We start from the raw sequence: 22195 nt of genomic DNA, 5'->3' as shown, positions 1-22195 counted from the left end.
TTGCCATTTTTGACGTTTTTCCTTTCTTGCTAAAAAACTCTATTTCTCAAAAACTCTCCATCTCAAAATTTTTTCAATCCCATCAGTTTCGAGATAGAGAGGTTTGACTATATGAGATGTGCGACTGTCACATGCAAGAATAATTCTCAGAACTAAAGACCCAAAGACTCACACAACATGGGTATCCAAATATAAGAGGCTCAATCAAGTAAACTGTAAGCAAAGGAGAGGGGAAGGGCATAGGTTGGTTTCTCAAAATTTCTCTGGAAAAGATTCTTTGTACTTCCAAACCTTTTAGGATCTCTCCAAATGTTAATCTTGCATATGCCCCTGACTATAAGTATGCTTATATTTACAATGATCATTTCTAGTATTATGATTATGAAGATGGCCTAAAGAACTGTCTCACATTTACCTAAAAAAAAAAAAATCTGTAAATTTACTGGGCTAAGCACCATAATATTATCAATCTATTTTAAGAAAATCTTGATCAAATGAGAGACATTTGATTGCTTTGGACAAGCTAGAATATCAAAGCCCTAAAAAGCCACATCTGGAAATCATTGAGTCAGTAAAATATAATGTTACTGAGTACGTTGTGGAAGATAATTATGAGGAACAAAAGATTGTTCAAGGTGTGCTATGTTAATTGAGAAAATAAGTATTTAAAATAATGTATATCTAATTTGAATATGAAAGCTAGTTTGTTGAAAAATGAGTGCAGTAAATACTTGAGATAATTAGCTAAAAAGCAACAATATAACTTCCTTTTATTTTTTATTATATGATTTTATATTATTATATATATATATATTATTTAATATAATAATATATATATAAAATATAATATAAAATAAAATATAATATATATAAAATATAATATAAAATATAATATAATAATATATATATAAAATATAATATAAAATATAATATAAAATATAATATAAAATATAATATAATAATATAATATAATAATATATATATAAAATATAAATTTATATTAGGGTTTTTTTTATTTTTGCTTTTGGTGTGTTTACGTTACAGTTGGTATTGGTAATGATAATAAAGTCAATGCTTCTAAAAGTCACACTTAATTCAAACAAAACCAAAAAGATAATTAAAAATTATAAGAAAGTTCAAAATATAATTGAAAATATCTGTCTCGATTTGGCTTTCAATTAACCCAAAGAAATTTAACTAATGTGGGTATTTCAACTGGAATGGATCCCAGAAAAATAATCTTAGTAGAAGTTACCCTATAAACAAATGCTGCTATTTGAAATTTTTTATTTTAAATGCCTAAATGATTGAGAGAGAAAGAGAGACAGAAGCAAATAAATATGTAGATAATATATTTGGCAATAACTGGAAAGATAATTTTGGGAAGAATATAGTAAAATTAGCTATACATCAATTGCAAACTATCATTTCAATAAGGTAGCAAAGCAGGCTTTACTTGGTTCTGTCAGAGTAGTGATATCATTCCTGACATCAGCTGGTTCTGACTCAGATGCTTTATGAAACAGCCCTTATTATATAGCCCTGATCATAAGATGCCAAAGAATGGTTTTTAATTATACCACTATATATTTACATTTATTTTGAAAATTCATTATATTTCTCATGCCAGATGCAAACAATATTCATGACTTTATTTTTTATTCAGCGTACCAACATTCAGGAACATTACTGATGAATTACTTATAAAAATATCAGATGTTTTAGAAGAAGTAAGTCTATGATTAATACAATTTATAAAAAATTTAAAATTCTCAAATTTTTTAATCATATTAAACGATTTACTGATAAATTTTTGTCAACAAATATAGATGATGTATAGTTTAAGACCTGGCAAAATGCCTCCAAATTTGTAATCTTTATTTATATTTGAGAAATATGGGAAAGAGATAAGAAGTGTGGGTATCCTTTTGTTACCAACCAACGGTTCCCAAACTTCAAGGCGCGAATGCGAGCTGACCTCCCCGTTAAAAAGTCTCGCCACAGAGAGCAACAGGCCTACAATGTTGCAAATATTCAATCATTACACCTCACTCACAATTTAAAAGCGTAGATGGCAGCACTGAAATATCAGACACAACACTAGCTACACTCAGACTGTTAGGTGCATTCACGTTGTTCCAGACTCTGCCACGAAGCTGGGCTGGAAGAGATCTCGGCAACGGGATAAGTCCGGTGGCAGAGACCCTGGCGTTCATTCATTCATTGTTACCAACCAACATCCATCCTTGAGCTTTCAACTTCTTTTGTATTGCTTATTTGTCAAATTACTCTCTTTCTCTTTTTGATGTTTATCCTCAGATGCATTAATATCAGAAAACTGCAGACGATAAGACATTTATTGGATGGTAGCAGCAGATTAATCGAAGACTATGAATAATATTTTATTAATATTATTAAATATTTTGAATTTTGTCCTCGCATGAAAGTATACAGTTTCGTAACATACATTTTTTACAGTGTACATACAGTGCTGGGGATTATATAATCAGACAAGGTGCTCGAGGTGACACTTTTTTTATCATCAGCAAAGGAAAGGTACTTTCAATTTTGAGTTATTTTCTTGTCCACTTTTTTTTTTATTATTTTAAACAAAATAATTTATTAATTCAAAATATTGTGATAAAAATTCTGTTCTTGACAAAAGCTATTAGTCTCACAAAATTTCATACATATACAGTTAAATCAGTATTTCAGTTATCATCTTTATATGTTTGAAAGAAAACCTAATTATGTATAGTTGTCTCTCGCTTTACGTGATTTCACTATAACACGATTTTTAAAAGTTGATTTTTAGGAATTCCAACCTGCAAAATTCTTCTTAGAGTTTAACTTTAATCCTCGAAATGGGCTGGCAAATTGAAGATATATAACATAGTAAAATCCTTTGATGACAAAATACATTGGATTTGATAATGCAGCTGAGGCAAATATGAGAGAAATTCTCAAATGCAACTCACCAGATCTAACTGATGACTGATGAACGATTGGTAACACATTGACAATGCTATGAGAAATTTAATCAAAAAAGTGGTTTCAGTGAAACTAGAATTTTCATATTTGTGAGAAATGTGCAGAATTCTCTGGCTTTACTACCAAAGTTTTTATAAGGAGACAAAAATTGGTGCTCGTTGGCCGAATGTTGACTGTTTCATTAAAAAGAGTTATCAGCCTATCACACCAAGCTCTTCAGGAAAGAAACATCCACACTCACTGGAATCAATCAAAATTAATGAATACAGAAAAATTATTAATTTATTTCATTCATATTGCCTATATCCACGGGATTTATTCATAAGTTTGAATAATTAATTCATTTCTAAAAAAATTCCTTTGTGTGTGCTGTTGGGTAAATTTTTTTTATTCCTTCTGAGAAGAAAACCAACTCCCTCTCCTTATCTTACCCATGTTAAATTCACTCACTTTACTTGATTTCATCATGCGCGACTATTTAGCAGAACCAATCAATTGCTTAAAGTGAGGGATGCTTGTATATTATCAATGAGTCATGCAACTCACAATGCCATCTTTCTCTTATGCTCCCTCAACTCAATAAATAGAACCCGGATACGTATATGTAAGTAAATGCTTTTCATATGTGAACTGCATATTTGAGATGCTTTTAGCATTAGTGCATAAGCAGGAAAACAGCAACACAACTTTGAAGGGGAATAACAAAAAAAAAAAAAAAAAACAGTTTGTGATAGAAATCCACAGTTTGCAGCATTTTTATTGGGGAGCCAGTAAATTGTTAATATATTAAATAAATCCAGTAAAGAGTTAAAATTGTTCCAATTTTCCAAATTAGTTAATTTTGCTGATAGATGAATGCCATCTGAAAAACTGAATTACAATACTTTCAAGTCATCCACTGTTTACAGCAACCACTTGTAGTCATTCGTATAATGAAATTCACTGGTATCTGTGACAATATTTTGACCTGAAAGGCCTAACATGCATTACAGATGCAATGTTCTAGTTGTGCAATAGTTTGTAGATTTTGGTAGTAGACTCAGTCAAATGACCACACATGAATAGAGACACATAGTGTGTTGCCACTGTAGGTAAGTAGAATCTCTACAGCAGTGGTTTTTAGAGTATGAATCGTGACTCTTACAGGTGTAGTGATGAGCTGGCCATTCTGCAGTTGAGTGCTTTGAAGTGGTTCTTTTCTGGATTATTCTTGGGAGCCACAGACAAACAATAGGCCAAGAGAGCAAAAGTTTGGGAACCACTGCTTTACAGATGATGAATATTGTTTGGGACATCACCTATTGGCAAAATTTGTAACTAATTTGGAAAATTGTTACGGTTCAAAATTTACTGGCTCCTCAACAAAAATGCAGCAAACATTGCATTTTTATTGCTAACCATTCTTTCATTATTCACTTTCAGTTGTCTAGTTATTTTCATGACACATAATATCACTGCATTGTTCAGCATGCTGTCTCCCAAAGTGTACAAAATCATGCCCTTGAAGGGTGCTGGAATGGATCAAGAGGGTGATAGAAGCTAGGGATAGAATAAGCTTAAAGCTTAGGAAGGGGGGAAAAATGAGAAAAAACATTTCTGGGAGGGGGGGGGGTAGAACCAATAAGTTGGGTTGATACTGGTCTAGCATATAATTGGTCTTTCTTTAGAAAATCATTTATGGACAATAGAAGAGGGGGGAAATATTATGTGGAGTAATGAATCATGCCTCAAACTTCTCCAGCTCACTTGGGAGGAGGGAGGTAGTATTGACCTTTGGCGTAGACAAGTTTATCCTTAGTCTATGACCTTGAGATTCTATATTGTTACGACTGTTAAACACAAAGGAGTTTTGTGATCATCCAGGCCAGTGGTTCCCAACCTTCTCAACTCGCAGATCCTTTATGAAAATAATTTCTATGGTGAGCCCCTTTGACCTCTTTTTTTAAATTTATTTACTGATTTATTTTATTTTTCCAGATTGAACCCAGAGCCCCGGGAAGTGCATGTGAAGCCTTTAGTGCTCTGCAGAGCACAGGTTGAGAACCGCTGGTCTAGACTTTTCCTCTAGAAAGAGGCAAGTCCTTTGATTTTTTTTTGCCTCCAACTATAAAATTTGATAGATGCCAAAACATTTTTGATTGATGGATTATTTCCTACAATGTAGCTGTAGTTTGGAAAAGAGTCTTGTTTGTTTTAGCATAGCCTCACTTCATGCCACACTACTTGGTCAGTCGAGTTTCAAGACCAAAACACACACACGAAAAAAAGTATTTGTTTTCTCAGAATGCCTATCACAATCCAGATGAATAGTTATGGGATAAACAAAAACACAGAATTTAAATTAAAAAATACAAAATTAGAAACCACAACAGACAAATTGCCTAACAAGGTGGCTGGAAAAAGGTAAAAGGAGAACCAAAAATAAATATCATTAGAAAAAGCCCATAAAATTAAGGTTGTTGTAGTCTAAATACAGCTGCCCAAAATAATAAGCCAGAAAAAGTAACTAAACAACTAAAATATCTGCCCATAGAAATAATAGTTGTCATTCTTTAAATATGGATAGCTTCTTGATTACTCCCACCACCCATCTTATCGTATTTCCTCTTGAAGGTGTCTGTTATGGGGAAATTCATGACATCAGAAAATAAGATACTCCATGCATTTACAACCCTGCTGGGGAAAACTCCCTGTGACACAATAACCTAGAATTATCCCCAACTAATCAAAACTGGTGTTCCCCTGAGTCAAAGCATTTGAAAAACGGTGTAACAATATTTCATGATCCATCATATCGATCCCTTTGAAAATGTTAAATACCGAGCCCCAGACTAAATAGTGCTCATTCTACTGTTTTTTGCTTCTGTGGAAACTCTGTTGTTTTTATTTCTAAAGGTGAAAGTTACCATGAAAGAAAGTCTGAATTCTAATGGAGAAGAAAAATTTATCAGATATCTTGAAAGAGGTGATTTCTTTGGAGAAAAAGCTTTGCAAGGGTATGTAGCCTTTTGTCATCATTTACCACATTTAATATGCTACAATTCAAAGCTGTAGCCAAAGGGTGATCTGGAGCATCTGTCTTCTGCCCCCCCCCCCGTAATTCAAGAAAATTACTGATATATATCATATGATTAAGTTCACCATGCATTTTTCCCAAAATACCAACCTCTTTTTGCCCGACCCCTCCCAAAAAAAAGTTATTAGTATGGCCCTGCTACAATACAGAGATCTTAAAGGCATTATTTCATTGTTTTTGAAATATAATATTGAAAATGTTTCACTCAGTATATAACTTCCAACTGTGCATATTTTATTTACATTGAAACCTTGCTACAATGATACTCTAAATAATGATAAATCCCTATACAACAATATTTTTTTCAAATCATATTTGGAATTACTTATAGTCTATGTTAAACTCCTCTTGATTCATTGATATGTTTAATTTTAATAAAAATCTTCCTATAATGATATTTTTTATATTTTGCTTAGAATTATCTTTTATATATGTTTTAAAATTCCTTACAATTTTTCATTCTTTAACACTAGAACTACCTAGCGGTCATTTTGACTGCTGTTTGAAATTTAGAACTTTACTTCCTGCATTTGTGTAGTTGTTACAGTTTCTTCATACAATGTATTGTTTTTTCAAAACTTTAATAAGTTTACTAAAAATATATAATAGAATCATGTTAAATCTCGCCTACTCTTTAAGCTCAAGAAAACAAGTTTTCAGATGGTTCTGTGCAATGCTATGGAATATTTTGTATGCATTCTCTCCCAATTTTTGAAGCTAAAAATGCCTGTCTCCAAAGGGAAGTATAAATGAGGGGAAGGGGAGGGGGTAAACTCACTCATAAAATTTATTTTCAGAAATTTATTTATTTATTTATTTTCTTCAGAAGACGACCTTCAATATTGTCCTCCATAAACCAGGAAATGGTGTATGCTACTGTCACACGCACACACATAGCTTAAGACTATATACATTTATTTATACATTTAAAAAAGTGTTTGTTTATATTTTATTGGGATACAGTACTTTTGTATATCACCAGACACTGTTTATTTTGTATGTATTTTCGGTATGTGCACAAAAACGTTTAGCTGGAGAGACCACCAGGGGGTGGGGTGTCTTTCTGTTCACTATAGAATTGTATAAAAAGTAATAAAGTAGCTGCCAGTGGTGCAACAGTTCTTCCACTCTAATCGCTGTGTTTTGACATGGGACCTCATATTTCTTCATTCAACTCATTTACAGTGTGAACGTTTTTCTAATCCCCAATATCGGTGTGAAAGTGAGTGGGAAATCATGGCGAATTGTTAAGAAATGAAATGCCAACAAATCTTTGAAACTATCAGTAATATATCGGAAGACGTCTCTGAGATGTAGAGGAAGATACAGAAGAGCAAAATGCAGAAAACAGTGAAGATGGCTTAATTATTCAAAATCAAAGTGACTCTTCTTTGGACAAAATTTCCAATGAAACTAGCTGTGATGAGGAAGGTAAGATGTTTAGACATTTATTGCACTTAATTCACTACAAATCTTACTGGTTGAGAGAACTTGCCCTTCATTTTTGGTTATGCCCTCCACCTGAAGTATTTTTAGATCATTATTACTTTTTTTTTTAAATTCCTATTTGCTATTCTATTTTGCACAGGGGTCCAAAAGCAACCCTCCCAGATTGGAAAAAAACATGATTTTCAAAATTTGTATGAAAATTGTTGATAATAAATGTGAAAATTGTTTTGTCACATAGATTTTTTTCCCTGTGGGTGGCTGAGCATTTCTCCTCCCTCTCTTTTATTTCCAGCCGATTTTCAAGTAACTTTTTTTCTTTAGATGGTATTCTGAATGCTGCCGATGAAAATAGCCGCGTAGCAGCATGCACGATTAGGAAAAGAAGAAAAAATCAATCTCGTGGACGTCGAGGTCATAGACGACAACATGTCTATGTCCCCCAATGATTCTGAACACTTCCAACCTGGCAATCAACTTTTGGGTAAAGATGATCAAATTGAGTGGATTGTGAAAGATATTTTTGCTCCTTTCAATGGTCAGCATAAAAAAAAAGTATTTTGTATAATTCACTAGACCAATTTTATTACGCTGAAAGATAAATACAAGACGACAGCTGCGTTAGCGATTGGAGACTCTTCTTCAATGAGCATATGTTGAAATATATCCACGAGTGCACAGAGTGCTTGAAACGGATGATTAGAGCTTTTTTCTAAAGAACTATATATATATATAGATATAGATGCTTTTATCGCTCTTATGTACCTCAGAGGAGCTCTTGGAACAAAATCTACTTCATTGGTGATCTGTGGTGTAAAACATAGGGGCCACCAATTTTCTCCATGGGCAGAAATAGATTTGGTAAAATTATGAAATACCTGAGAGATTTGACGTAAAATCTACTAGAGCTAACCGATAACAGTCAGATAAATTTGTTTTAGTTTCGGGAATATGGAATGAGCTCATGAACAACTGTAAGCCATGATATATTGCAGGCCCTAATCTGACAGTGGATGAAAAGCTTTTTCCCACAAACACAAGATGTAGATTCCTTCAATATATAGCTAATAAGCCAGACAAATTTGGAATCAAGTTCTGGATGATTGTTTATGTTGATTCTAAATACGTGTGCAATGGTTTTCCATACCTTGGAAAAGATTAACTATGTCCCAGTGATGTACTTTTTCCAAACATGTTGCAATGGAGAATGCACAACTATACCTAAAGAAAAGAAGGAATATTACAACTGATAGTTTTGTCATTTCTGTGAAGCTTGCCAAAAAATTGAAAATGGCTGATTCTAGTCTCGTGAGAACCATGAATAAATCCAGACGAGAAATCCCTAATGTTATCATAAACTCAAATGCTCAGTTATATGATACCAAATTCCTGAAAAGAGATTTTATTACAATGACTGTGTATCAGGGAAAACCTAAAAAGAATGTCTTGGTTTTGAGTCCTTTTTATCCCTCAATTGATATTTTGACCAATGAAAAAAAAACCCAGAGTCCATGGAGTTTTGTAACTCAACAAAATTTGGGGTAGATATTTTAGGCCAGATGACAAGAAAATATTCTGTGCGATTTCCTTTAAGGCGCTGGCCGATTAACACGTTTTATAATATCCTTGATCTGAGCGTAATAATGCATGGATTTGCCACAAAAAAATTTACAAACAAAAATTTCTCTTAAGGAACTTCATTTTACTATTATCTGATGAACTCCGATCACCCTTCTTTGCAGGTGAATGTCCCCCTCCAGATTTGTCTTAAGACTCTGATGATGATCAAACAGAGAAATTGGCAAAATGCAAACAGTGCTACGTGAGCAAATCTAGAAACAAAACATTGATGTTGTGCAGAAAGTAAAATTTCAGTTTGTGGAAAACATGGTGGTTGTGAAACAGTTCCTGAAAACTTACTTTTACTTTTTTCCTTTTAAACCGTACACCACCAAGGCTCTGTTGACATTTGTCAATTTCAACCCTTGTCTCAGTTAAGGAGCTGGGTGGTGTCGGGGAACTTTATTTTCCATGTACATAGAATACATACATAAAAAAAGTTTAAAAAAAGCTTACAAAAGAAAGAAAAAAAAAAGAACAGACAAAAGAAAATCCTAGATTAATTACAATATATACAAATCATGATGACTGAAAAAAAAGAAAGAAGGGGTGGGGAGCCAACTGTATAGCGAACGTTCACCGAGGACCTTCAGCACAGGACTTGCTTGGTCAGGGGACAAGTCTGTAGTCAGACCTAGTCTGACGAGTCTGAGTCTTCAACGTATCACTGATGTCTTCCTGCCAGCCTGGTTGAGCATCTTGGCTCTATAGTGATGGTGCTGGGCCTCTCCTTATCCAAATACAGTCCAATCATCTTAGCCTTGTACGGGTTTTCATGTAAGAATCTGACAAGATTGATTCGTTTTCTTGTCGGCTCCGGTCTTTTTTAAGGCATTGGCCATCCATATTGTTTCCATTGCTTCCGAGAGGAAGCTCTTAGATAGAACTCTTTGGTGTGTCGACGCAATGTAGCGTAGTGGAGTTTTATGCCAAGTTCACCACAGCTTCATCGATTGTTAGGGCTGGACTTGAGCCTTCTGAGGTTAGCAGAGAATGGGCTGCATCCAGTAATGAACATAATCAGTTCTCTGCATCACTTGCTGTTCCATGTTTTAGCACAATGCAGGATCTTATGTGTGGACCTTCCTGAAGCCTCCGAATCATCTCGGGCTACTTGCCAGTTCATCATCATGTCACCCCATAGCCTGGCTTTGGCAGCGGATGCTGGCAAGCGGATTTCATTTGTGAAGCTGCCATTCTTTCTAGCCTGAAAACTTGAATTATTGAAATCCACAAATAATATGTAATATAAATTCGAAAAATATGCACACAGTATTTTTTCATGGGGTAGGGCCCCAGGGACCTCCATGCCCCCTGAAACCTCCATACGGCAATTTTTCAAGACAGACAACCCTAGTTCTTATGACACTTGTTTTAGTCCAAAATAAATTGTGATATTTGCAGCTGTGCCATGTATTATTGCAATAACAGTCAAAAAGACTGCTCCAGTAGTTCTGGGGGGGGGGGTGTCTGGAAATTCTGGTAGTTCTAGTGTTAAAGGATGTTTAAAATGCATTCATATTTTGCGCTATCTACTTTCCGAAAGTGTTGAAAGTTTCCGTAAAACTACTTTTTGTGTGGTATGCAAAAGTGTTGTGTGAGATAAACTACTTTACAGAGTTAAACAACAGAGTAACTGGATTTTATTTTTTAACTAATCGATTAGAATTTTTTGCTGCAAATAAATACTTATTTTATTGTATTTTATGAGCCATTTCTGTAGTGAATCATGAGCTGAACGATAATTCTTAACTAATTTATTACGGGACAATATTTACAACAACTCATTCCTGGCATGTTGTTATTCCCTTGAAGTGTTGCCACCTTCGTACAACGTAATACTGCTTATTTTCTGGTGTTGCTCCAGATACATAACACTTATAAATTTATTATATGCGTTACTAACAGCACAAATTCAGAAAAGATGCCAACAACAGTATGAATTTGGTGGTACTTGATAAGATACAATGGCGTAGCCAGGTTTTGGTCAGTGGGGGAGTGAAATTCAGAAAGACACCATTTTTTGTTCCTGCTTTAGGCGTAAACTTAAAATTGTGCATTAGTAGAAAGAACTTGAAACTTTTCCATTTAAAAAAATCAAATTAAAGTTATTTTGTTTTCAGTTGATGTTAATTTTCAAATTAAATAAATTACTTTTCAATTGATTAATTTATTTTAATTTTTTAATCAATTTAAAAAAATTTAAATTCTATTTTGTTTTGTGTGCTTTTACAAATGCAAACACCAAAACAACTGGGAAATCACCTTAAAAGGTGGTTGGAAAAAAATTTAGATTAAAACATAAAAAATCATAAGGGAATGAAATAAAAAGAAATATACATACATTCTCTCTCTGTCTAAAATTAATCCAAGATATAGAAGTACAGAAAAATTTTCATGCTAAAATTTAATCGCTTTCATCATGTTACACTCTTATCAAAAGCACACATCACATCACATATACACTGCTACTACTAATCAATCTTACATGTACTTTCAAGACATTTCTCTGATAGAAATTCAAACAAATTGGTGCATGCCGGAAAGTTCTTTCTTATGTTCTGCGTGGTTTGTATTTGAGACCACATTTTGCCATCTGTTTTCCATATTAGAAGTAAGACTGGCAGATGCCTGAAGTTTCGTGTTATGCAAATATCACAGTGAAAGCCTGCTTGGACTCTGTGGGAAAACTTTTCAAACGAAAGATTAGTTATCATTCATACTTTGAAATTGGAAAAACAAAAAAAATTTCTCACAGTGTTCAAACTGGGATCATCGCGAAATGAGCCCATCACGATGCCCACATGATCGCACAATGACTATCACTGGATTGCAGACATACAAGCAGAGGGTGCCATAAATCCAAAAAGTTTGGGAACCACTGCTTCAAATGAATTGGTGTGTGCCGGAAATTGTATGCGTCCATATGTATTTAAGTATGTCTGTTTCAAATTCCACTGATCATCTTCCAAATCAGAGTGAAAGTGGCAGGTGTAAGAATCGATTCAAATAATTTTCATGTTTGATGGTCCACCGGCTTCTTTTGGAGAAACTGTTTAAAGGGGAGTTCTGCTTGAAGTTGAAAAACTTAAGCAGGCATTGTTCACAGTATATGTATATTTATTTCTAGTGAAATAAATTCATGCTGTGTATTTTATAACAAATCAGAGAAGAATGAAAATAAATCGGGTGATGAATGGTACAGACTAACGCAGGGGTTCTCAAACTTTTTCCATCCGCTGTGCCCCCTTACCCTAATCAATGCTTATCTGTGGCTCCCTAGAGCAGTTTAACAAAGAATCTCTTTGAAAAACCTTCGGGTTGCTCGCGGTGTGCCTGACAAAGATTGGCGGCGCACAGTAAGAGAACCCCTGGACTAGGGAGTTCTTGGTTATTTAACCTCATTGTTTGACCAGAGGGCCTTTGGGTAAGTGCCAACAAACTGCACAGTGGCAAAGTCCATATTAGTAAGCATCGTAAGCCCTCGAATAAGTGCTAATTGAAAAACACTAGATAATCTTTTAAGAGTAGACTCAAAATTGCGTTGGCACTTTTTGTTTTCCTGAAATTGTATACCTATATATCTTCAGTTACTTTTAAATTTCCCACCTAATACATGGACAATTCCAAGCCTGGTTTAGGTGCCTCAAATACAAAAGGGCATGAAGATGAGATTCAGTTAAAATTTTCAAGAGTAAATTGGTAGGCAGGCATTTCTAAACAGTTTGGGAGCCTCAGAAAAATCCCTTTGATGCTCATAAGACAGCCCTGCGTAGACCACCAATGTGTGGTTGTGAGAAATAAAAAAACAAATAATGCCTGGAATTCTGCTCTAAAAAGCGTGCGTATATATAGTGCATTTATATTATTTTATTTCAGAAATATTCAACAGATTCTCAAAGTGTTCATCATGGCTTATCGCCAACCTTTTTTTAGAGCATCACAACACATTGATATGTGCTCATTCAGTTTTTGAAGTAGTTTTTTTTACATTAGGCCAGGGGTTCTCAAACTGTGTGCCGCAGTGAACTGGTGTGCCTCCAATCTTTCATGGGCAGCACGGAGTGATGACCCTGACAATGGTTTTTCCAAAATATTTTTGTTAAAATGCTTTAGGGAGATGACAGAGCTAGAATTGAATAGCATTGAATGGGTTAAGCATTGAATAGAGGAAAGGAATGCCTCGTGTGGAAACAGTTTGAGAACCCCTGCGTTAGGCTATTCTGGGCAGCTGCAGATAAACTATGACAAAGTCAGGGGGACCCCGGATGTCAAAAGTTTAAGAAACACTGGATTAATTGTACATGTCATGAGTTAACAAACACACCGGTCATAACTTTTTGCAGGTAATATTTTCTCCAATTCAGCACACTACTGTATATGCATAATGATGAGAGAAACAGTGATTCAAAGAAAAGAGAAACTACACCATGAAAAAAGACAACAATTCTGAGAAAGACATTTCAACCTGAAATTATGCATTATCAACGTACAGTACTCAATATATTATCGTACAAATATATAAGACTAATTTTTCCTCTTTGATTTTCTGCATTTCAAAGTGCTATTGACCCAAGATCATAGGTTTTTTTATTTCACCTACCTTTAAGAAAAACTTTTCCAGAAGCCTGTTTAATGTTTTATCTTGTATTTTCTGATTCTCAAAAACTCAAAGTAGTTTTCCACCTTTTCCTAGTCTTTGACATTACACAAGCTAGTATCTCATGTGAAGACACCTGCAGATAGTGTGGCATTTCTAGGCACTCTGAATCTAGCCAACTCTTCTATACATAAGGTGGTATTTCTAGGAGCTCTACCTAAGGCACCTAAAGAAAAGTCGATACTTCTTGGAGCTTGAATCCTAGCCATTACTTCATAGGTTCAGTAGCTTCTCCGCAATAGGTTCCTGTGCCTAATGTCTTCGGAAGGTGCCTTAGTCAAAGCACTTAGTTGCTCTTCAGAACATACCCAGAGATAGACTTGGAAGTCTGGGGGGGGGGGGGCACGATGATGATGATGGATGTCAATTCATATATGCATATATACATTAGATCAGTCAACTTCATCTTTGACGCTGGGGGGCGGCAATGCCTCATGCCCCCCCCCCCCCACGTATCTCCGCCCATGCTTCAGAATAGAATGAGAATTTTGTGAATGCCATATCCTCAGAACTGAGGCACCTATGAAAGGTATTTCTAGAACCTCTACCAAGAATGACCAATAGCGGGAAAAAAAGTTACAGCAAGAAGCAGGCAAGATTCTGTCCTTTAATAAAGGGGGGAACAGAGGCTGATCTGAACCTGTTTCCAGATGAGGTTTTTTCTTCTTCTCTTAAAGGACTAGAACGAATCAAATCACTGTGAAACTACGAGGCGCATATATGAATGGAGAAGATTTTTTTTTTATTTTTCTCTCTCATCATTTTAGTCAATGAAGGTAGAAAATGGAAAAAAAAATTTCATCAAGTTTTTTTAAAGATCAAAAGTCCTTTAGGAGAATAGGCACCAATGTAGGCAAACTTTTGCGGACATTGCCCGCTTCCCCTCCACTGGCTACGCCACTGATAAGGTAAGATATAACAATAACCTTTCTACAATGATATTTTTTCTTGATCCACAGAGTACCATTATATCAAGGTTTCACTGTATTAAGGGTTTTGCAATTTCTTCTATTGTATTTATTTTACTATTTTATTTCAAAATATATAAGCTAGTTTTTTTATGTACAGAGTAGGCAATAAGTCCCTAGAAACTTTAAAAATGAATAAAAACCAGAAAAATAACCGAAATAAAAAAAAATTGTTTGCAGGGTTAACATCGCTAAGTCACAGGAATTTTTTGACAGGAAAAAAAGAACTAAAAAAAACAGCTGGTAGGTGGCGCTGGTACGAGCAACTTTGGTGGAAATATGCAAATGAGACAGTTATAAGAACTTGCGCGCTCCAATCCACAACCAGTTCACCATTGTAAACCGTGTATGTAGACCTGCTGCACTCTGCCATTGCTGGATTTGTGACTTCCCTGCAAAGTGTTATTCCCTGCGGTAGTGGTCATGTGGAACACATACTGCTTTAATAAATGATTTGAACGTATTCTGTTCATTATTTGCATATCTTTTCTTTGATTTGTGTAAGTCAGCACCACCTATCAGCTGTTTTAGTTTTTTCCTGTCTTAAAAAAATTCCTGTGACCTAGCAATGCTAACCCTGCAAACCGTTTTTATTTCTGCTATTTTTCCAGTTTTTATGAATTTTTAAAGTTTCTGTGGACTTTTTGCCCACCCTGTATACGAAGTATACCATTTAGTTATGAAAATACAGCTGAAATGTAGTATTTAATCAACTTTCAAGCAAAAAATATTGTGTTTGAGGGTTATAGAGTAGTGGTTCTCAGCCTTTGTAATCCCGCGGCCCAGTTGATTTCCTTTTTTTTGTGAGTGGAATGCCCAGTCACACACACGATTAAGAGGAATGAAAGGAAAAAAATGAAACAAGGGATCGCTCACGGCCCGGTTTGACTAATGGCAGGGCTTGGTGGTTGAGAAACACTTCTATAGAGCATGCTTCACCCCTTAAGGATAAACGAAGATGCAGAAATGACAAGCCAATAATGGGTGGAAAAACTCTTTATTTAGCGATACTTTACACGAGGACAGTATGTGTACACATTAAGTTTCACAACAAGTGCTCAAAGTTCTTACCATCCACAGTTATGCATGCTTCACAATGGTGATGCATTGATTGTTGAACCCTTTCAGAAATACCCAGCATTTCACTGACATTTGCAGCTGTGACAAGGTCGGTGTCAGAGTCAACGGGCATCTCGTTTGCTTTTAGAGTCCCCCACAAGAAGAAATCCGGCTGATAATTTGGGTGATAATAGTGGCCATGGGGTGGATCCATCGTACCCAATCCACTCATTGAGGTACAAACATTGCCAAGTAATCAAGATCAAGTTTTACGAGTCAAAAACAAGTCAACAAGTTGTTCAAGTAATCACGTACGACATGGAAAAAATGAGCTGAAGCCCCATTGTGCTGGAACCACATTGCATGCCGAACAGACACAGGAACATTGTCGAGTAATTCCAGCAGTGCCTCCTCCAGAAAAATGCGATATTTCCGGCCATCCAATCAGGGTGGTAACAGGTATGGCTCAATTAAGTACCCACCAATAATACCCACACACAGGTTCACTGAGAACCATTTGAGCAGAATGTACGTGCATACTTCGTGAGTTGTCATGGCTCCACACATGAAGATTGCGTTGATTAAAGATCCCTTCATGAGAGAAAATGGCTTCATCTGTGAACAGAATGCAGGATGGAAATGCTGGGTTCTTGTTGCATTTGTCCCAGTACCAGCCCGTGAATTCCACACGTCTAGTATAATCCTTAGACTGCAATGACTGCACCCATTGCAAATGATATGAATGCAAATGATCCCTGTGTAATGTGTGCCACACACTGATTGAGATGTTACAATATTACGGGCAATGGTTCTCGTGCTTGTACCAGGAGCTTCTTCAACTCAACGCAATGGCTGCTTTGTATTATGCTTGCTGCTGCAGAATGTCCCATATTCACACAGGTTACGGTGTAAATTCCCAAACATTTGGTGATGCTGTACACGTCTGTTTGGGTATGGTTTGGCATACAACCATGCTGCAGCCCTTCCATTGCCGTCAACTGCATCATACACAAGGTGCTTGTCTGCCATTTCAGCATCCACAAATTGTTACATGTTCTCTGTATGCAATCAGAACTTTAAATGACTAGCACAGCATTCCAAAATGACTGGCAAACAGCATCCTCCAGCGGATAATAGCACTCTCAAGCATCATAACTACAGCTCAGATTATATACAAATGCATATTTTGGCCTTTTTTAGCACATTAATGCATATAAATGCATAAAATCAAAGAATTTTCAGAATGAGTCCATATTTTTGAAGGTTTATTTAAGCTCACTCAATTTTTTTTATAATTTTTCAAATAAATATTGTTCATAATATTTTCATAACATTGTTTTTTTCCCGCAGGTGAAATGTAGTGAATTAATACATATTTATAAAGTATTTTACAAATATTAACCGTTTTATTGTAAGGCTATTTCTAGAGATACATCAAAGCCTACGGTTGCCAACTTCTCAAAAAGATTCAAGTGCTAAGTTTCAAGCATGCACCATATAGTCTTGACCTTGTGCCCAGTGACTTCAATTTATTCCTTTAACTGAAGAAACATCTCAGGGAACAACACATTCATGAAAATTATATGATAAAAAATAGTTACAATGTGGCAGCTGATCACTGATAACTGTGACCAGGGTTTGTACATCCTTACTAACTCCTTAAAAAGTCTTAAAAACTTTTTATTTCCCCTCTGGAAGGGCCCTTATAACTCCTTACTTTTTATGGTTACGCCTGAAAAGGCTTTATTTTTTTTTCTGAAGGGTTGATCCTTCTTAGAATAGGCATTCCCCATGGTGATGAATAGCATTGCCTAGAAAAATAAGAGGAAGCTTCCCCCCAAAATATAAAGAAAGAGGAAAAAAGAAAAAAAAATCTTCCTTTTTTTTGTAATAAGAAACGTAAAAGCAGGAGAGATGATTAAAACATCCAATGTTTGGGCATACCTGCCAACTGTTACGATTTTATTGTATTTAGTACCATTTTAACAAATTATTACGATTATACGCTTTTGCTTCTAAAAATACAATTTTTTGCTGAATTGCTAATACTGATTTTTTTCTGCCTATGTCGAAAACTGTTCAGCATTTAAAATCGATGGTCCATTGATAACATCACTCCATGGAACTAGTAGCCAAAAATTCCCCCATGACCCGCGGTGAGAAAAAGTGTAACACTTGTTTTTACAGTAGTTTCATTGGTATGGCTTATGTGCTGGAACGATGTCTCGAGCTGCCGCTGACTGTATTATATAGTATAATGGGGTGACAAGAATGTCTAATTTTGAGTTATGGATATCAGTGTTGATTTTCAATCCTTTAGCATCCATGTAATGAATTTTTATCATTTTGATGTTTTCACGTGATCATCGGGAACTCTGTGTCCCAGTGAGCAAAATCATATTTCATTTTAAATAAAACATTACTGTAGTGCAAAAGCTAGACACCAGCAAATGGTTTTTTTCATTACTGTGAGCTGTTCTCGTCCTTAGAATGGTTTCTTTTTTTAAATTAAACCATAACTTCTTTTCTCATGCAGCAATTACTTTTTCTGATTGTAATTATATAACTCCCTAATCAATTTTTAGTATGGAGTTCCCCCCCCCCCACCCTCCATTTCACCTCTTTTTTCAGTGAATTAGAAAACAGGTCATGTTATGCTTTTTATGGATAGAGTAGGATTTTTTCTTCAGAGGTTGGCAGGTCTGGTTGTGTGTGTGGGAGCGTCATCAACAATCCAATCATTTCAGAGGTCTTGGGGGAATTTATCATTGTTTTTTTTGTTTAATGTTGTAAAATTTGCATCAGTGGAAGCCCAAGATACATCCAATCATGTGGCTCTGGAATTCATTTGTTGGTAAAATGAATACAAGTGAAGTATTTTCGTGGCATTCACAGGATGGGGGGGGGGGGGTCCAATATGACTCCGTGAGAGGTCGAGGAAGTTGACAGGTTTCATTTTGGGAGGCCCCGGGATGAATTTCATTGGTTTTTTTTTTTTGTTGTTTAACGTAAAATTTGCAGCAGCGGAAGCCCAAGATAAATCCAGTCTGGGACCCTGCTAAAAATCTGTGAATTGGGTCCTGGTTGTGGGGGCTGGATTTTATAACTTGGATAAATGAATACATATTAAAACTTTATTTGGCCCTTACAAGGAGGGATGTCTGACAGGCTTGGTGGCCCCAAGGGGAAGCTAACAGGTTTCATTTCTCTCTCTCAGGTGCTCTGGATGAATCTCATCGTTTTTGGTTGCTTTAGTAGTAAAAGTTTGCTAGAGCAGAAGCCTGCTATAAATACACGCGCAGGCCCCACTAAAAATCTGTGTATTGGCTTTCCATTCCTTGGATTTCATTCGTTGATAAAATGAATATGAATTAAAATTTTTCATGGCTCTCATGGAGAAGGGGAGGGAGAGTGCAACAGGGCTGCAGGCTGAGGACCCCATGGGAAAGTTTATTTTGAGGTAAGAGGTGCTTGATGAATCTCATTGGTTTTTCGTTGCTTTAATATTGCAAAATTTGTCAGTAACCTGGTGCTTTCACATGTCACTTTTCATAGCACTCTGACAAAGTGGGACAAAATAAACAAGATATGATGTGAAAAGAAAAGGGGGTGGGCTGCCGAAGGCTGCAGAAGGGCTTTGTCCATCCCTAGTATAGCTATATTCATGAACTTTTCCTCGATATTTAATTTTTAATAAAAAATGTTTGACTCATTCACAAATGCAGAATATGTGAAGCTGTCAGGACTTGTAGAAGAAAAAAATTGGATGATTTTTCTTAAAAATACATTTTGTGCCTCCGTAAAAAAAACAATGTTTATGTAAAGATTTTAATGAAAAATAAGTTGTTAGTTATGTTGCAGCTTATGAGGATATTCTTTTAAACAGTTTATAATGATTTAGCTCTCGTTTGGTTAACATCTGTTATCTCCCTCTCTCGCAGGCATGGCTGTGGCTGAATCAAATGAACCCCAGGTCAGGTCTTTTTATGATAAAAATGACCGCAAACTTGGTATATCTAAAACCTCACTTCTGACTTCTTTAAATCACTTCACTACTACTACCATAACTCACATGCTCTTCTTTCTTAATCAACTTCTCACACCTCTTTTTTTTCAGCAGCTGTTCAATAAATTCCTACACATACTTTTGATTCTGAAAGTTTAAATCTTGGAACCATCAGACTAGTAATTAAAAAAAAAAAAAAAAAGAACATATAAAAAAACACATTCTTTTATTTTTAGTCTAGTGATGCAATTTTTTTATGGGGGGGGGGGGTAGGCCTCCACGACTCCTAAAAAACTCCTTACTTTTAATTTTGAAAATTTTTTATGAACCTCATATGACACTGGGGTACAGAAACTAGTACTCAGACCAATAAATTTTGGGATAATGATGGCAATTATGTACAAAAATAGCACACATGAGCTAGTGAATAATTTGTTGTTGATGTTTTGTCATACGAAAATGTTTTGAATAAATACTAACCATTGTATCTTTACTTTCAAATGTTCCTCATATTATGCAATTTTTTAATTTTTTTTTTCAGTGAAGATGTGAGAACAGCAAACATTATTGCTGATGATGAAGATGGCGTGGGATGCCTAGTAATTGACAGAGAGTGAGTATGAATTTTTGTAAATTATTACTGTTTTCATATATTTTCTGTTCAGTTTAGTTTATTCAAAATAAAATGATAAAGCATATCCTTCAGTCTTAAATTTCACTAGTCCGACGTTATGATGAGTATCAAGAATTGGCACAATCTACATATTGGTACATATTAGTCTAAATCTCAATTCATTGTGGTACATATTCATCTTGACCTCATAAATTTTTTAGTCAAATGCATGAAATAAAACTGTTTTTATGCATTTGATAGTGCATAAAAATGAGCCTATAAAATCTTTTTTTTTGTCCAAAGAATTAACTTGCTCATTTCAGAAAAATAAATATTTTTTGTAATTTTTCTCAAAAGATCACATTTAATGAAGTACTTGGTTAAAATATTAATAATAAAAAATTTTTGTGTAAATATTTTTGTAGATATGCCAATTTTTTTAATAAAATTATATATTAGAACTATTGATTAAGAAATCATAATGTTTTGTTTTATTATGAAATTTCCTACTCCAGATTACATAGAATCAGATTTTTGTCATGTGAATAATTTACTCAGTCATACCCACATCATGGAGACAGATGATGGTTAGTCGCTTATGTAATTAGGTAAAATTCTGGATGGTCCCTCATGATGATGGAGCTAAGTATAAGAAAGTTTTATGTCACTATTCATTCAATTTAAATACAGTAGAATCCCTCTTAATGGCCACCCCTCAGATGCGGTCTCACCATTGTTTTACGGCCAACTAAAAATATCCTGGCAAAAGTCTATTTAAATTATGTATTTCGAGCCCCTGTTTAATGGTCACCATCAGATACGGTCACGGACACCATTACCTGTTCCATTGGACTAAAACCCCTAGCTGCAATTTTGGTTCAAATGTTTTTCCAAAATCCAGTGTCCATGCTCACTGGATTTCAGCACAAATTCTAATATTTCAACCACTTTTTATTTACTTTTCAATGAAAATTTTTGTTACTGTTTGGCAACTCTGATGTCAGTTTGCTGGGTGTATTTTACAGGATTTCATGCTGTTTAATGTGGCTATCTCTAGTAATCCTCTCTCTCTATCACTAAGAGAAGATGTTTTGGAGAAAAAAAAATTGATGCTATATTGAATACAGCAAAAAATGTAAAATGAGCGTTCATGCTCTTGTAAATGAATTACAGATATGAAACACAGATGTTTCGTTTTGAAGCAAAAGGAACATTGGCAAAAAGAATGGCTGAAAAACAGAAAGCAAGCTAGAAAAAATACATTTCCGAAGACAGAAGAACTTGCCATAGATGCAGTTGTGTGTGATTGGTTTGTTTCAGCAAGAAGCAAAAATTTACCAGTTTTCAACCCAATTCTATAAGAACAAACTTGAGAAGCTGCAGAACTCGAACTCATCAACTTACCCTATGTGTTCTCCTTCGCGCTTACATGAATATAGTACAAAGATACATTATATGTGTGGGGGGAAAATCTTCCTTAGATAACAGGGTTGCTATAAAGCTTCACGATGGAGAAGAGAGAGGAAAGAAAACACTGAGAACTTGTTTGAATTTATTCCAGTGGAGTTTGGACATAATATTACACCCATGATAGTAAAGAGGTAAAAAAATTAAGGAATATAGTCAATTTTTTCTGAACAATCTTTGTGTGTGAAGACAAGAGAAAAATCCCTTCATCATATGGATTTACATGCTCAAAAGAGAGGATGAAACTTTTTTATGAATAAAATGAATATATTTACTGATTGCAACCTTT

The 22195-nt window shown here is 35.1% G+C and overlaps 1 protein-coding gene across 3 annotated transcripts in view; it reads left to right on the top strand.

Annotated features, from left to right (window-relative positions):
• Positions 1-22195, top strand: part of LOC149080550 (cGMP-dependent protein kinase 1-like) — a 210857-nt gene that overhangs the window by 121716 nt on the left and 66946 nt on the right. For all 3 annotated transcript variants that reach the window (XM_089239653.1, XM_089239654.1, XM_089239656.1), the window contains exons 5-8: positions 1667-1730; positions 2479-2556; positions 5887-5987; positions 20368-20439. In XM_089239653.1, the coding sequence (XP_089095779.1) occupies positions 1667-1730; positions 2479-2556; positions 5887-5987; positions 20368-20439 (315 nt within the window). The remainder of the gene's footprint in view (positions 1-1666; positions 1731-2478; positions 2557-5886; positions 5988-20367; positions 20440-22195) is intronic.

Source organism: Pholcus phalangioides, unplaced genomic scaffold (genome assembly GCF_987345545.1).
Source record: "Pholcus phalangioides strain wild (caught in Gottingen) unplaced genomic scaffold, Ppha-v1.0 ptg000011l_1, whole genome shotgun sequence".
NCBI lineage: Eukaryota > Metazoa > Arthropoda > Arachnida > Araneae > Pholcidae > Pholcus > Pholcus phalangioides.
The sequence above is the reverse complement of the archived record's forward strand: the minus strand, read 5'-3'. Positions and strand labels throughout refer to the sequence as shown.